The sequence below is a fragment of the Drosophila nasuta genome, chromosome 2R (assembly GCF_023558535.2).
Source record: "Drosophila nasuta strain 15112-1781.00 chromosome 2R, ASM2355853v1, whole genome shotgun sequence".
NCBI classification, from domain to species: domain Eukaryota; kingdom Metazoa; phylum Arthropoda; class Insecta; order Diptera; family Drosophilidae; genus Drosophila; species Drosophila nasuta.
Genome location: NC_083456.1, coordinates 22,943,107 through 22,959,157, shown reverse-complemented (window position 1 = coordinate 22,959,157; position 16,051 = coordinate 22,943,107). Strand labels below are relative to the sequence as shown.

Sequence of the window (16,051 nt, the reverse complement as noted above, 5' to 3'; positions counted from 1 at the left end):
CTTGTGTTTAGATTTTATAATTTTGAATGCAATTTTCATATATAAAAGTATAATTTATCAAATAAAGAATTTGTTTTGAATAAGTATTCTAAAGTCTTTCTAGCAAACTATTTACAATAATCGTAGCATTTTCATATCGCTTTCATATATAGAAATTGTAATTTGATGTGTATAGTTTATCAAATAACAAACTTATTTTAAATGAGTATTTTAAAGTCTTTCTAGGAAACCCTTGAAACTATTTACTATATTCATAGCTCTTGTGTTTCGCTTTCATAACCCTTAACATTTGTATTTATAGTCGCCTTTGTGAGCTTTATACAATGCGCACTACAAGTTGACCAACAAATTTGTAAAACAGTTTTGGACAATCCTTCAACTCTTGCTGGAAAAACTGTTTACACAGCGTTACGCTCCTTTAAACACGACATCATCATGGTCAGGGTCAAGAGAGCCAAAAGCGCTGATTCTGTTTCTGTTTCTGTGTGTGTGTGTGTGTGTGTGTGTACGCGATAAAAACTCGAATGTCCGAGCAACTTTTTTGGCGCCTATGATACAAGAAGGGATAAAATGGAAACTGTATAGAGAAAAAGAAAGAAGCTGATGCGTCAGTTTAGTCGATGTTGGTTCGTGGCACGCGCGAGAAAATTACATTTAAAGATAAATGAATATAAAATAAAATAAAATAAAATAAAAGAAAAACACTCTATATGGTAATGCAGTTGTGGGCCACTCGATTTGCATGGGAATTGTTTCTTATTTAAATACGTAATGAAAGTGCAGACGAAAACTGGAAACCGAATTGAATTTGGGGAAGATTGAATGGAATATTGAAAGACACTTCACACACACACATACGCACACACACATAAGCGTCTCAAGGGCACTTCAATTAGAGTCAAGTGGCATGCCGGCAATGTCAGGGCGTGCTTTTAACAGTTAGAAGAATCGTGTGTAGTTGTTAAACTTCGACTAAAGCACTAAGCAATTACTGCTGTGGGAAGCAGCAACAACTACGAACAGCGAAGTAAAGTACAATGCAAGCGCATGCATAAGCATTACATAAGAAGAAAACGAAAAACGAAAAAGCAAAATGCAAAATGCAAAAACCAAAAAGGCAGCAAAGAGTCGCGGCAAAGTAAACAAACACAAAAAGCAAACACAATTGGCAAATGCAAAAAAGCAAATTGCACAAGCAACAAATAAAAAGCAATCAAATCAAATCAAATGAAATCTAAACTGAAACTGAAATTGAAATCAATTGAAGCAGGCGACAAAGTGGAAAGAAGAAGAAGAAGAAGAAGAGGAAGAGGGGGGCATATCGGGATATACCCGCTACATACGGTGCGGCTTTTATTCAGCACGGATGCATCACTGACGGAGGCCGTCAGAATTGTGTCTCGATGAAATGGCACCGTAAACATTGTATTATATTTTCCCTTATTGTTGTCACTTTTTTTGTTTGTTGTTGTTGTTGCTGTTGTTGTTGTCGTTGTTATTGCCGCTGTTACGAAACTTACTGTTGCAATTGCCGCCAGGCTTCGTTGCAATTTCAATTTAGCTCACAATTTATTGTTGCACTTTGATTTCTAATTTTTGTTTTACGTTTGCAACTATCACAAGTTTGTTGTGTTTGTCATTTTAATTTTTTTTTTTATTGTTATTATTATTTATCACTTCACTTTTAATTCCAATTCAATACAGTTTAAACTCTAAAAAGTAGAAAATGATTATTTCTCTTTATTCTTTCAATTGCGGATTAAAATATTAAATATTGACTTTACTTAATATTTATTTGTTTCAAGGTTCACTTCATTAATCCCATTGGAGTCGTAAATAAATTGGCTTACACACGAAATATTGGCTTATATTCATTCGTTGTTTTATTTTGCATTATACTCGTAATGAATTTCACTTTACTACGATGATTCTTAATTTATTTTTGTAACTAACTATAATTTGATTTATTTATAATACCCGGATATGGCTTTAAACTTTTTGTTTGTGTGGGTCTGTGATAAAAACTAAATATTTTTAAACGACAAAACAAAAAAAAAATCACTGTGCATGTTATTTGCTCTGACAATAATTCATTTGTTATAGTCGAGCGACAATTTTCAAGAGATTTATGCACGAGAAAGATATTTGAAAGTCAAACTATTTATTTATATTGCCGCCAGCTGAGAGAATATTTAATAATAAAAATAAATGCCAACAAATAAATAGAAAGAAACACAAGCGACTCGTCCGAACGAACGTTTCGGTTCGTTTGAGTTGCGAGTTGAATTTTGCCGGTTACAAGAACCGCAAAGCAAGTGAATTACAAATTCTAAAGTACACTATATAGTAGATACTATATAAGGGCGCCAGCAGCATTAAAACAAATCTGTAGATAAGCTTAAATATTTCTAATATGATTTTGATGTGAGTTGAAAGTACGCTCGATTGTGATGAATAAATGGAAAATAAAAAAATAAAACTCGCAATTATCGATACGCATTTAGTTAAATGGTCCCAGAGGCGGCATTTAATGACGAATACAATGTGATTGTTGCTGTGAATGCTGAGGCATTGTTCTGCAGCTATATCTGTATCTGTATCTGTATCTGTCTGTATCTCATATATGTACTCGCTTATATATCTCTCACTCTCTGCTAATTGTCGCGTTAATTCATTTACTTGATTTGAGTTCGAAACCAACAGTTTAAGTATTTGGGACATTGCAAATATACTTTGTGCAAGTGTCTTTATGTAACACACTTGTTTATCCAACCGAATATCATTTGCATTTGCATTCGCATCGAAAGGATTATAGAACTCTCAGTTAATTGACAGACAGCTAATAAAATTGTTGTATATTGTGTTTAGATGCTTGTGTATTTTTCCCTTCATCATTCAATTAATTTATTTGTTTGTGAGTTTTTGCCTTCAATTGGATGTTGAAATGAAAGAATTCCCCAACTGACGCAATTTGAAGACAATAAATATATCCACTCTACATACATACATACATATATGTACATATGTAAATTTATTTATGTATAAGCATTTTTATATACCAAATGGAACTTTGTTTTGCTTTTGGCTGGCACGTTTAAGTAACTAATTTATTTATATTTTCTATATGTGCTTTCTGTTTTTGTTTTTGTTTCGTTGGCCAAGCACTTTGCGCACATTAAACAAGTTGCAGAATAAACAAGTTTCTACACACACAAAACACTTCATCTTAGGTGCAGATGCACTCGCATTTGCACAAATTTCAATTAATCAATGTTAATTATGAGGTCGTTTCATTACTTTTTGTTAACAGCTTTCGTTATTTTTGTGATTATAATTTGTCGCTTTGTTTTGTTGGATTTGGTTTTGGTTTTGGTAGCTGTCGCTGCCTTCAGCTAAGCGCGCACGCGTTTCAATTGCCGCCAGACAACTGACAAAGGGGATCCCATTCGCTGGCCTCCGATCCGACGACACACAACAAGAGAGAATTGCTCAGAGACAACAACGACAACATCGACTACAACAACAACGAACATCGAGGCAACCTGCGCATGCGAAATGAAAGAAATAGCGAAAAAACAGTTTGAACTGTTTCTCGATGAGTATCGAGTGAGTCGCAGTGAAAACACTGAGAGTGTTTGTCAATAGTGAGAGTGTGAGAGAGCGAGAGTGAGAGGGAACGAGCAAGAGAGAGTGAGAGAGAGAGAGAGTGCAAGTGTCAAAGTGCGCGCAGACAACGCTGCGTATGAGTGATTTAGATGATCGACAGCAAAGGCAAAACAATTTAGTTGAAAAGCAATACAAAACAATTAAAAACCATTAACAATGTAAGATCAAAAATAATCAAATAAATAAAAATTAATTTAGTGTTGAAAATTGCTTATTAAATTATTGATTCTTAACAACTTTTTAAATAAAATAAGCAAGAAAACTATGGTCGAGAGTGTTCGACTATGAGAAAACGTAGTATTACTCTTAAAATATTCCAAACAATTTACCAAAGCCCATATTCGGTATAATGATGAAATCCTACATTCTATATATATATATATATATATATATATATAGAGGTCAAAATATACCAGACTGTCAGCCAAAGCAGCTATCACCCAATTGCAGTCGGCGTAATTTACCATACAAAAATATTTCTTAAATGTATGTACAATATAATTTTTAAAGAATTTTTCATTCACAAATTCATAAAGACAATTTCGTTTAAAATCCTAAAAAAAAAACTTAACAAGTTAAGTTAAAAAATTAAATGCAACTCTCAAATATATGTAAGTGCTCGCTAAGTCAAGTTTATGTGAATTTTTTTATGAATTCTTCATTCTTAAATTAAGTGGAAGTTTGCTTTTAAATTGAGGAATGACACTAATATACATATAAGTATGCACTTAAATGCCATTTTAAGTGTTTCTTTAAGTTAAAGATTTGTGTATATTATTTAATAATTCAAAAAATTATGTGAAATGTGTATTAAAAAAAATCAAATTCAACTTTAAGTGTATCTCTAAGTAAAGCTGATGTGCAAGCTTTAAAGAATTCTTCCATATAAATAATAAAATGCATGAAGTTGAAATTGAACCAGAATTCATATGCTTTGAGACCTCAACAAAAGCTGCTTCTGAAGCCTGCAAGACAACATTGTGCCGGCCAATTCATTGCAACTTAATAAACTGCTCTGGCACTAAAATAAATCTCTTCAAATTGAAGCCAAAATTGCAGCTACTTGAATGAGGCTAAGCTAGAATTTGCCATAAAAGCACTCTAGCTCAATATTGAGTTGTCAAACACGAGAGTGAGAGAGTGGCTTAGACAAATGCAAGCCATATGCAAAAGTTGTAATGAAAATTGTGCCATCAATATAGCCATCAGGGTCAACAGTTGGCAAAGGGAGCGAGGAAGAGTGCGCACAGAGGCAAATCAATTTGATTTCTCTAGTATTATAGTATATAAAATGCTATTTCTGTCAATATGTGCGACAAATTCAATTTGTTGTCGTGTGTAGGCTTTTGTCCTGGCAATGCAAAGCAGCAAAGGGAAGTGAACAAAAATAACAACAAGGAATGCTAAAACTAAAAGCCAATTATCAATTTCTTCTTCGAGAGAAGCGAAGGTGGAGAAGGAGGTGGACAACACTGAGCTAGCTCAATATCAATTTCAAAAAGTTACCGGCCAGAAAGCGACCATCAGGCCAAGGCCAACAAAATGCCGTGCAGAACGTCGAAGCATTCGAGCATATGCAAATTTCGACAGCAGTCAGGTAAACAGCAGTCGGGCCAAAAAGTTCAGTTCATGAAGCATCTATTGTAGCAACGCAAATGCAGGTTAAAGTTCTTGCCAGCGGCTGTAATATCCGTTTTGCACCCCGCCCTCGTCCTTCACTTTCACCTCTCTTCGCGCCACGCCGCTTTTGATTGCATTATGTGTGCACTTTGTACGATTTCATGCAGCTATTAAAGGGAACAAGTGCTAGACTTTAGAACGGAAATAAAAGCAATGAAAGCTAGGTAAACTGTTTGTGTAAACGATACCCTTCATTTGGTTGTAGAAAATTAGAAATGAAAGAATAATTTCGATAAACTGATAGAGTTTTAAATTGGAAATCAGTTGTCATTGCTCTATACAATGTTATTATTGGAGTAGGAAATAAAAGGAAAAAAGACTTTAAAATTACTTAACATATAAATAATGAAAGTTAACTTTAGTATTTAGACTTCTATTCTATATACAAAAATTTCTTTGAATAAGAAGACATAATTAGAATAATATGAAAATAAATTTTACAAGGGACCGATAAAAGTATTCTTTAAATAGATTAATTTAAAGAACAAATAATTCATTACAATATATGGATAATAATTTTAAAGTGAACGAAAAATGTATTCGCTAATTTCACATTTTTTGTTTAAAGAGAGTTTGAAGAGCAATGTATGGATCACAATTTTTTTATTTTTAATTTAAATAGTATTCAGAAAACCTTTCATATTAAATTAACAGCTTAAAGTAAACTAATGAAGTATAAGCTATCTTGGTATTTTCCCTTCCCGGTAAATCGATTCATTTAAAGAATAACCAATATAAAATTTCAAATTTGAGATTTATATATAAAAAAGTATTTACAACAATCTTGTAAATCGAATTGAGTCATCAATACCATTTAATAAAAGCTACTTCTTTATGTTATGTTTTCAGAAATTGGCTAAGCAAAAGTGACATAAGGAGCGCTCCTAAAAGTAGGCAACATAAAGTTAAGCCTAGATCCGCTCTGCATTGAAAGGCTTTAAGGAAAAATGATGCTATTAGAAAATGTATCACATTATCCTACTAGCAATGGAATTTCAAAACTATAACTTGGCAAAGGCAGCGTCAGCGTAGTAAAAGCATAAAGCGTACTATCTTGGCTTTTAAATTTGATACAATTTGCATTGTGGTGCGCACTCGATTCGATTATGTTGGCCAACACAGGCAGCAGGCAGGCAGTCATACAGCAGGCGGGGGTGCCAGGATAAGACGGCAGGGCAAGTCCTCTCAAAGGCCATTAAAAGTCAGAAGAGCGTTGCGAATGACAACGATGATGTCTCGACTATGGCAACGGAAGCGACATTTGCCGAAGCGTTTTCGGTGAATGCCTCTCTCAAGTTTGAGGTAAGTACTACTATAACATAGCATAGTAGTTGCCTGCCCGACTGCCTGACTGCCTGCCATTTCCCACTTCCCATTCCCTGAGTTCTCGAGTGTGAAGCTGTTTCTGGCTGTAAGGAGTTCAGGAGCTGCTCGCACAATAAAAGCGATGTTTAAACAGCGATGATGGTCCATGCAAATGGCAGCTCAGCGTCATGCGTCATTTGCACAACGACGACAACAGGACACTGAGCAGGACAAGAGTCAAAGGACTTGCCGCAAGGACATGCAATCAACGTGAATTGGTTGTCTGTTGCCAGGTTGCCAGGTTGCCAACCTGACTGGTTACCAGTTAAACGCACCGAGGGCCACACACTTACAGCCACAAAGTGCGCTTATTAAAAACGAAAACAACAAAAATCACATTTAACATTACGCATACGCCGTGTGAGACACGTGGTGTAATAAAGTCGTCCCATTTTTGTTTTTTTGCTTGTATTTTTTAAAAATTCAGCAGCTTATGAAATTTCGTTGTCACCGCTGAGACCACAGCTGTTAACAGTCTGTGCTGAAAGTATGCTGTACGCTTATCTCGGCCCTGCAATTAGGTAAATTTTTGTCGACTTTCCCAGCGCTTTCTAATGGCTTCCACTTTATATTTTCATTTTAATTTTTTTTGGTTTTTGTTTTATTTTCTCTTGTGTTTGTGTTGTTGTTGCGCTCCCTCGCCGCCTAATGATGCCTATTAGCGAGAACGGATGTTACACCGTCGAGCGACGAGTTGCACACGGGCAATTATGACTTTTGGGCAGCCTGTTAAGAGCCTTAAGTGCTCCTCTACTGCTGGGCTTCATTAAATTTAATACTTTAATAGACGATAAGTAAAACGAATACTACAATCGATTTTATCGCGGAACTATAAACCATAATGGAGTACATAAGAAATGTAGTAGTAAACATTTAAAGAGCGATATTTATGATGATAATATTTTATTTCATATAAAAATTATTATCTAGAAAATGCTTTTTATTTCATTCCATTCCAGTTTAGTTATTTAAAGAAAATAAATCTATGATAAAGGTTTATGAGTTTCTTATGTGTTTCATGTTTATTACACCCACTACTCATATGATATTATAACTTTGTGCCTGCAGTAAATGTATGCATATAACAGGCAGAAGGAGTCATCTCCGACCCCATCAAAAATATATATTCTTGATCACCGTCTTAGCTGCTTTTAACAGATTGTTTAGTACTCTATAACTACTATAACTAAGTACTATATCAATTTACCGAATATACACTTCGGTATATTTGAGTATTCTTGTAGTATATGCATTTGGTATATCTTAAGAATAATACCACACTGTTCTGATCCTATTCAAAATGGGTAGCGGGTATTTTACTGTCGAGCACACTGTACTGTTACTTTATTACTTATTTAACTTGAAGATATGTTTGATGATACAATTATATTATATTGCATATAAAAATTAGCTCTCTCCCCAACTCGTTTCGTTCTAGTTTAGTTACTTAAAAAAAATATACTTTTGATTTATGAGCTTCTCATGTGTTTGACTTTATTCACTTTTTAGTATAAATTCAAAATATAAAATGAACTGTAATATATCCATTTTTATTAATTTTCATAACAGATTAAACTTCTCTATAAATCCTTCCTTGCTTTAAATGTATATATTTTCACAAACTTTATATTCTTCAATGTTAAATGTGTCGTCAACAGTTTAATAAAGATTGCACTATTTATAGCCAACTTTCTCGACACAGCAAAGCTGACCCATAAATTTTACGACGCATCCCATGCCACAGGCAACACCATCGTCGCATACAATTTGGAAACAAAGCAAGTCACACACACACCCATACACATACACAGTTTCATTTTGTGAATGAGGCGTGTGGGCGTGGCCAACTGACGCTACCCAAAATGACTTCTGACATGCAATCAACAACAGCAGCAGCAACCACAATAATAATAACAACAACAATGGCAAAGGCAAAAACAGCTCAGAAATTACAATTTATTTTGCTATGCTATATTAATAAAACTGCAGCAAATGTTTATTAAAACACTGTTGTTGCAATCAAAGAACAATAATTAAATCTAAACTGCTGTTAAATTTTAGCTGCCAAATTTAATTAAAATCAACAAAATGCTTTGTATGAAATAAAACGCAATATTCAAGAATATAAGTATTTTATAATATGGAGCTAATCTGTTGTATCAGAAACTACAATTTATTTTGTGTTAAAATTGCAACAAATATTGGTAACAACATTTCAGTTGCACTAAATAAATCTTAACTGCTGTTAAATGGTAATATAATTATGACAAAAACAATGTTTATGGCCACAAGCGTCTAATTGGATTTCAACACAATATTTCAAGAAATTATTTTATAACGCAAAGCTAATCTGTAGTATCAAGGTTTCAAAATGAATAAAAACAAAAATACACCCAAGCAATTAAAAATTGTTCTACTTTTTGCTCAGTTTTTGGGCGTGTCAGCAATAGGAAATTGTTTTCTATTTCGACAGTCTGTTTATACGAAATGAATGTTTTGCGTGTGGCAGCGTTTGAAGTTTTTCTTTTTCGCTTATTCTTTTCTTTTGCCCCACACCGAAGGTCAGTTACTGAATTGTGGCAAACTGTGGCGCCGCTTTGCTTGTACTACATTTAGTTAAGGGATGATTATTTGGGTGTTGGCCCAGTTTTAGCTATTTTCTAGTGGTTTTAATTAGAAACACAATCGGAAGTTGTTTTATGGCATGCTGAGCGCCAATTGCTTGATGGAAAATTTGGAGTTGGGAACGCGCATAATTAGGTAAACAAAAGGGGGCGATCAGGTTGGCAGAATTTTATGTGTGTGTGTGTGTGTTAGCCACAGCATAGTTACCATGACCTTATCGTTGGAAAAAGGATTTAATGTGCATACATATGGCGGAAAGTTTCGCTTATTTATAGCAGGGGAAAACTTTATGGTTTTTTCTGCTGCTGCTGCTGCTGAACAAATCGTTGAATGCATTTCACTCGACTTGGCTTTTATTAAAACAAAAAAGCATTGTTATAACTTTTGCAAAAACATTTAAAAGGTGGGACTCTGCCAAAGGGAAAAGTTTCAAAAGGGACAAAAGAGGCAGTTGAAAATGTAAAATTAAAGTTAAAGCTTACCTCTTCAATGGCTTCGCATTCGAATAGATAAATGTGCAGCAACGGATCCTTGGGATCCTTTAGCAAGTAGACCAAACCAGTGATGGGACCCTGGAATTCCATAAAGTTTTGCGGTTGCTCTGCATCTGCAGCTGCCTGCTGCTGCTGTTGCTGTTGCTGTTGCAACTGATAAGCGGCTGCGGCGCTGGACGAGAGCGAGCCATAGGATGTGGATGTTGTGAGCGTGTGTCGAGTTCCATTTGCGGTTAATGAGTTGCCAGCCGCAGTGCAGCCCGATGACGATGATGATGATGCTGACGACGATGACGATGATGAGGACGTTGCACAATTGGAGGAGTGGCCAGCATTTGATTTGAGCTGCATGAAACCATTGCCGACGCTCTTCGCTTGCGGCTTGTGAATGATGCGGCACATGCCAACGATATGCTTTAAGGGATGGCTAAACTGTACCTCAAAGTCCGAGTTATAGGAGTCCAGATTGCCATGTTCGATGCCAACGGATAGCTGCAAGTACAAGAGATTTCAATATATGGAAAATGACTATGACACTTTAGCTTCGACAGGTTTGTTATTAGAGTATAAACCTTATTAGAAAACATACACACCATATACTTAATACACATAAACACAGACATTAAGAAAACACAAATAAGTTCATCAAATACACTACACAATGGACACAGATTCAAACCCCACTTTGCAGTTGACTGTAGTTGAATCCGATCCCGATGCAAAGTCCACTGGGTCAGTAGCTAAGCCCTCGGAGCTTCTCGAGCAGTCATCCGATGCAGTTAATACAGCTGATGCTCCCACTGAGGATGCGCCAAATGATACCGATGAGGAGGCTGCAGCGAAAGCGGCTGCTCGGAAAGCTCGACTGAAACAAGCGCGTTCTATTCGCTTCACAATTGGCGACAGTCAGCCGGATATTCAGGACAAGATACCAGAAAATGAAAAGAAGACATCATTTCTTCCACTCGACGAGCAAAGCGATGATGTGGTCACAACAGCCATTTCAACGCCCACTCGATATGTTGGTGAAGGCTCTTTCGAGTTGGAAGAACTAACGCTACCTGAATTGGAAATTGAAGAGGATGTCGATAAGCTATTAGGCCTGGACACAGAGGAAGACGATGGAACGGAGGAAGAGCGCAGCTCAATAAAGGGTGGCGATTCCATAAATGCAAAGAAATATTTTCTCGAACATTTCGAGATACCCGGTTTGGAAGATATCTCTGACGATGAAATCGACTCTATAACTGAACGTTTGAAATCATTGATTTCCATGGAGCGTTCTTCATCGCACGTCGGTGAAGATATTGGTAAATTTGTCGATCCCCTGACGGGGGAAAGCATCTCGTCAAGCTCATCGAGCAGCAGCAGCGAGCCTGTGGTCATGAGCAGCATATCGAGTTCGAGTGGCGATGCGTTTGAGTTGAAAAGTATGCAGGACTTTAAAATGGATGCAGCGAAGGCAGAAGTTGATGAGGATTTATATAGCAAATTCAAATCGAGTTTCGTTGCTTCAGTGGAACCAGTTGAGATTGCAGATTTTGGGCTAATTAAAGCGAAAATGCTGATTACTCAAGTTGCAGCCGATTTTCTAAACGATCTGATCAGAAATGTGGTTATCACTGCCGAGCAGATCCGAGAGGATTTAAAGTTTAACAAAAGCATTAACAAATGGAAGCTGCACAACCACTTGTCAGATATAGTTAGGAAATACACAATCGAAAAAGACATCAACGCCTATCTGAACTCAAGAATGTCCGAGTATCATAAGCGAGCGAAAAATTTACGCGTCTTCATGAAGCTCCCACTTGAATTGCATGAAAAAGAACGCGAACGTTATCGTGAAGCTATAACTAAATTGGATTTCAATTTAATCCTTATGGCGGAGGCGAAGAAAAAGTCTTCATATCTTTTACCGAGTGTCATGATGGATCTGTCATATTTCGAAAGTATTTGCCGACACTCTGAACAAGTGCTCAACGACAGGATGCTCGATACATTAGGTCGGAATTCCGAATACCTTAGGAAAGTAACGGAACGCGAACTTCGACTGATGAGTCAAAAGCGCAATGAGATTAGCGATATTCGTCTCTCTCTATTGACAAGAACACACACATTAGGGCGTATTACTGATGTAAATATTTGAGTATATATAACTTCAATCTTAATTGTTTGCTTATTTGCTTTGCAGAAAATTCATAAACTGGAACAAATCAATGAGGATATATCAATGGATGACTTTATTACGCTCCAAAATCAGGTGGCAGCATTGAATAAAAAAATCGAAGGTATGTTTTGAGATGTTTGCTTAAATTAATTTTCTAATTCCTATGTTTCAGAGCGTAATCTCGATTTGAAAAAGGCTCGCGGCATCTATCATTCGGCTTTACATATGGCCCAACACAATCGTGAGAAAATTCAGTCATTGACCAACAAGCTTTTATCACGTAAAGCTCATTTGACTCGGGTGCAAGATCGGCAGAGAGTTTTACGCGAAAAACTCTATGTTGGCAAAATGGAACGTCAGCGTATACGAAAAATAAATTCCGATCTTACCTATCAAGGCGGCCTTCTAGCTTTGCCATCGCTCATGTACGACTACGATGAGACGATGGAGAGGATAGAAGTTCGGCAAGCTAAAGTGGATGAATTAAAAGAGATGCATACACGTATTAGCAATCGTATCGCTGAATTTGAGTTAATTGTTGGTAAAGCAAATTCCATTTCCACCGTAGTCTAACAAATCCCATTCTACTTGAATCCACAACAATGTCATGGATGTACTTTTGGCATAAGCTTGTGATACAACCACACGACACATTTCCATTGATATTAATAAAATAATTGTACGAACTTAATTCACAGCTGGTTTTATTTCAGTAACTGAACTTATAGAGAGCGCTTAACAGACTCTTGTCCTGTTAGCATTTTTTGTCCATGTTATTTAACAGAGCACTGTTAAAATGTGTCGTCAACGGAGCTCATTGCAGTGTCGTTGGATTTTCCATTTTGTATTAAAAAAGTTTCAGACTCAATAACAATTTACATTTGATTTCAGTGTTAGTAACTTACACAATATGACAACATAATATAATACACATCAAAAAAAAAAAAAAACACAAAAACATTATAAACAAAAAAAAAACAATTTATAAAAAACATAAAAAAATAACATTTTTATTAATGGCCAGTGGGTCTGAAAGCATAACCATTGGATCTTTTCACGTGGTGGATCCTGATGAAACGATCGCTAACGAAAAGTCTCCAAAGAAAACTGTTTCCATCGAGTATGATGAACTGCATAAAGAGGAAGATAACATATCAGACGATGTTCAGAGCGAAGAACCTCAACCAGAGAGTATACCTCAAAACCCCATACTTTCAGCGATAATGGGAGAAGACCAAGCACCTGAAGGCGAAATATCAGACGAGGTAAATGATGAGAAGCTTAAAGTAAAAAAACCGGAAGAAAGTCGTGAAGCAAGGAGAGAACGGTTGAAGAATGCGCGAAATATACGCTTTGTAGTTGACGAGCCGACTGTTCCGATTGGTAGCCCAGTGGGTTGTGAAAGTCAGGACGAACCAACCGCTATTTCTACTCCCACACGAGCGTCGATTGCAAATGACTTTGAAATGAGAACTGATCAAGGCGAAGAGGTAGACGACGAACCAGCGGAGACCGAAAGTGTTGCAGATGAAATGGAGGAAGGGACAATCGATGAACTTTTAAATATGGATGACGACGAAGAGGAGGATATTGAAGATCGTATAATAAAACCATCTCGGCAAGTCGATTCTGTGCAGGCAAAGAAGATTTTCTTAGATGACTTCGAGATCCCCTCAGTCTCAGATATATCCGAGGATTTCGATGACCATAGGCTCTCTACTATGAAATTAAAAGAATCGACCGTATCGATGCAGCCCGTTGCCAAGGAGGACAAAGGTAGATTTGTAGATCCACTCACTGGGTTAAGCGTGACAAGTAGCTCATCATCATCGACAACAGAAGTTTCTCAACCTTCCGAAGAGGACTTTGCTCAGTTGGCCCCCATAGATGAGAAGGATCGTCTAGATAAATTTGATGAATTGGCTGCGATCAAAACAACTGTAGTTATTGCTCCCGACAATGAAGATGTCTTTGGAAAATTTACCAGAGAGTTTCTAACTCCCACGATAGCATTCGATGCACACGAATATGAGGAAAAAATGAGACAACACCAACAAACATTGAAAATAACATTGGATTTCATGGACGACCTCATCTACATGGTGGTCAAGGAGGTAGAAGACGAGAAACGGGAAAGTAGATTTAAACATCAATTGGATAAGCGCAAATTAATTCTTAAGTTAATCGAGGCCCGAGACTCGTATCTCTATGAACGTGATGTCAACACGTTTCTCAATGCCCGAATGTGCGATTATTACAAACGTGGTCGAAATACTCGACCATTTGCGACACTGCCAAAATCCTCGGAGGCTAGAGAATATACCCGCTATAAACAAGCTCTCTTTACCTATGATTATCACATCAATGCGATGGCTAAGACAAAAACAAAAAGCTCTTATCTCTTAGGCAGCGTCATGATGGATCTCTCGTATATTGATAATATTGGCAGACAGTCTGAGGAACATCTGGAGCTGGTGATGCTCAGCATTCTTGGCAAGAGGTCGGATTATCTCTACCGAGTAACGGAACGCGAACTTAAATTGATGAGAGAGAAGCGCAATGAACTTAGCGATACGCGACGCTTTCTCATTACCAGGAAACACACGCTGGGAAGAATTAAGGAGGTAAGTAGATATCCTATTTATTGAGTTATTGCTTCTGTTATTTCTGTTTCTTATGCAGAAACTAGCGAAACTGGAAAAGATCAATGATGAACTTGTGATGGACGATTTTATCAGCATTCAGAATCAAGTGACTGCCATAAACAAAAAGATTGAAGGTAATGGCAAGTTTAAGATTAACATAACCTACTTCATTCTGTATTCCCCATAGAACGTAATGTTGAATTAAAAAGGCTGCGGTTTACCTATCACAGCGAATTGCATATAGCTCAGCATAATCGGGAGAGATCCATCGCCATGGCCTCCAAACTGAAAGAGCACAGTCGCAAATTGAGCAAGAAACTCGAGATTCAACGAAGTCTGCGGGAACGTCTCTACAATGCCAAGATGGAGCGATCACGTCTGCGTAAAAAGCACGTGGATCTCACCTATCAGGGCGGTCTTCTAGCGATGCCTGCGCTAATGCATGACTACGATGAGACCGTGGAGAAGGTGAGAACTAAGCAGGCTTTAGTTCAAGAAATGAAGGAAACTATTGCACGACTCACGCAACGCATCGCCGATTATAACACACATTGTCTCTGATATGTTTGTTTAAAGCTCAAATTTTAGTACGTGTATCTGTAAATAGTAAATCGGTATCTTTTATTTGTCTGCTTTCTGCATTCAGTCCTAACTCGACTCGTTTAATCCTTTGCATTTACAGTAGGCTACGCAGCATAATACCCGGAGCATATTCCTCCCCTCCCCAACCCTTTCCGATGTCGTTTCGTTTCCACTAGGCGAAGCAGATTAACAGTATTAAATTCTTTTAATCAGTTTACTTGCATGCACAAGTACAAAAGCGGTTCGCTTAGAGACAGAGAGAGACTGAGAGAAATGGCAGGACGACGGTCGGACAGAAAGGAAAGACAGAACGAGCACTAGCAGAGACTGACAGCAGCCTGACAACATTGCAAACATGGCGGCTGCTCCATTTCCGGCGTCCTCATCACAGTCATCCACATCCACATCGTCATCGTCATCGTCAACGGCTGCGTCAACATGTGCCGCCATTCTCAATGCTCGTTGCTTTTTTGTTCTTGGCCCCTTTTAATACCCTGCAGTCATAAACTACACAAAATGGGGTATTAAAGATGATAAGGACTTCAAACTGTGCTTTTAACCTTGCTAACTAAAATTCGAAAAGTGTATTATGAAAAGATAATATCTTTAATTTTCCAAAACATGATTTGTGTTCAATATTTTCGAAATTGAATAGGAGCAACGACATCCCCGGTTAAGTCTTTTAACCTATCTAGTACATGTAACATGTTTTATGCACACTTTTTATTATATGTCGGGGTAGCTAGGGAGTGTCAATGTGCCAGGAAGGAGGAGGAAGAGGACGAAGAGGAGCAGGGGAGCTTGTTGAATGGGTGTGCCGATGTTGT

General features: G+C 37.1%; 3 protein-coding genes across 11 annotated transcripts in view; 2 read left to right on the top strand and 1 right to left on the bottom strand.

The window, feature by feature from the left end:
• The window catches only part of LOC132784990 (TBC1 domain family member 4), a 39,006-nt gene that overhangs the window by 12,011 nt on the left and 10,944 nt on the right, over window positions 1–16,051 (bottom strand). For 4 of the 9 annotated variants that reach the window (XM_060790928.1, XM_060790930.1, XM_060790931.1 and 1 more), the window contains exon 3: window positions 9,819–10,322. In XM_060790928.1, the coding sequence (XP_060646911.1) occupies window positions 9,819–10,322 (504 nt within the window). Of the gene's footprint in view, window positions 1–1,343; window positions 1,713–3,297; window positions 3,431–9,818; window positions 10,323–16,051 lie in introns of those variants that run through there. The other 5 variants (XM_060790933.1, XM_060790934.1, XM_060790937.1 and 2 more) reach the window with 3 other exon arrangements.
• On the top strand, window positions 10,389–12,688 carry LOC132784994 (uncharacterized). Its single transcript, XM_060790940.1, has 3 exons — window positions 10,389–11,964; window positions 12,022–12,118; window positions 12,170–12,688. The coding sequence occupies exons 1-3, from the start codon at window positions 10,492–10,494 to the stop codon at window positions 12,568–12,570; spliced, it is 1,971 nt and encodes a 656-aa protein (XP_060646923.1). The 5' UTR covers window positions 10,389–10,491; the 3' UTR covers window positions 12,571–12,688.
• LOC132786351 (uncharacterized) lies at window positions 12,947–15,294 on the top strand. Its single transcript, XM_060792863.1, has 3 exons — window positions 12,947–14,621; window positions 14,680–14,776; window positions 14,830–15,294. The coding sequence occupies exons 1-3, from the start codon at window positions 13,014–13,016 to the stop codon at window positions 15,201–15,203; spliced, it is 2,079 nt and encodes a 692-aa protein (XP_060648846.1). The 5' UTR covers window positions 12,947–13,013; the 3' UTR covers window positions 15,204–15,294.

What these genes read in the sequence shown, in the direction of transcription:
- LOC132786351 (XM_060792863.1), top strand. Translation starts at nt 13,014, where the DNA reads ATGGCCAGTGGGTCTGAAAGCATAACCATTGGATCTTTTCACGTGGTG. An exon ending in CGCTGGGAAGAATTAAGGAG is followed by an intron (nt 14,622 to 14,679) that starts GTAAGTAGATAT and finishes TTTCTTATGCAG; the next exon opens with AAACTAGCGAAACTGGAAAA. An exon ending in CATAAACAAAAAGATTGAAG is followed by an intron (nt 14,777 to 14,829) that starts GTAATGGCAAGT and finishes TATTCCCCATAG; the next exon opens with AACGTAATGTTGAATTAAAA.
- LOC132784994 (XM_060790940.1), top strand. Translation starts at nt 10,492, where the DNA reads ATGGACACAGATTCAAACCCCACTTTGCAGTTGACTGTAGTTGAATCC. An exon ending in CATTAGGGCGTATTACTGAT is followed by an intron (nt 11,965 to 12,021) that starts GTAAATATTTGA and finishes TTTGCTTTGCAG; the next exon opens with AAAATTCATAAACTGGAACA. An exon ending in ATTGAATAAAAAAATCGAAG is followed by an intron (nt 12,119 to 12,169) that starts GTATGTTTTGAG and finishes CCTATGTTTCAG; the next exon opens with AGCGTAATCTCGATTTGAAA.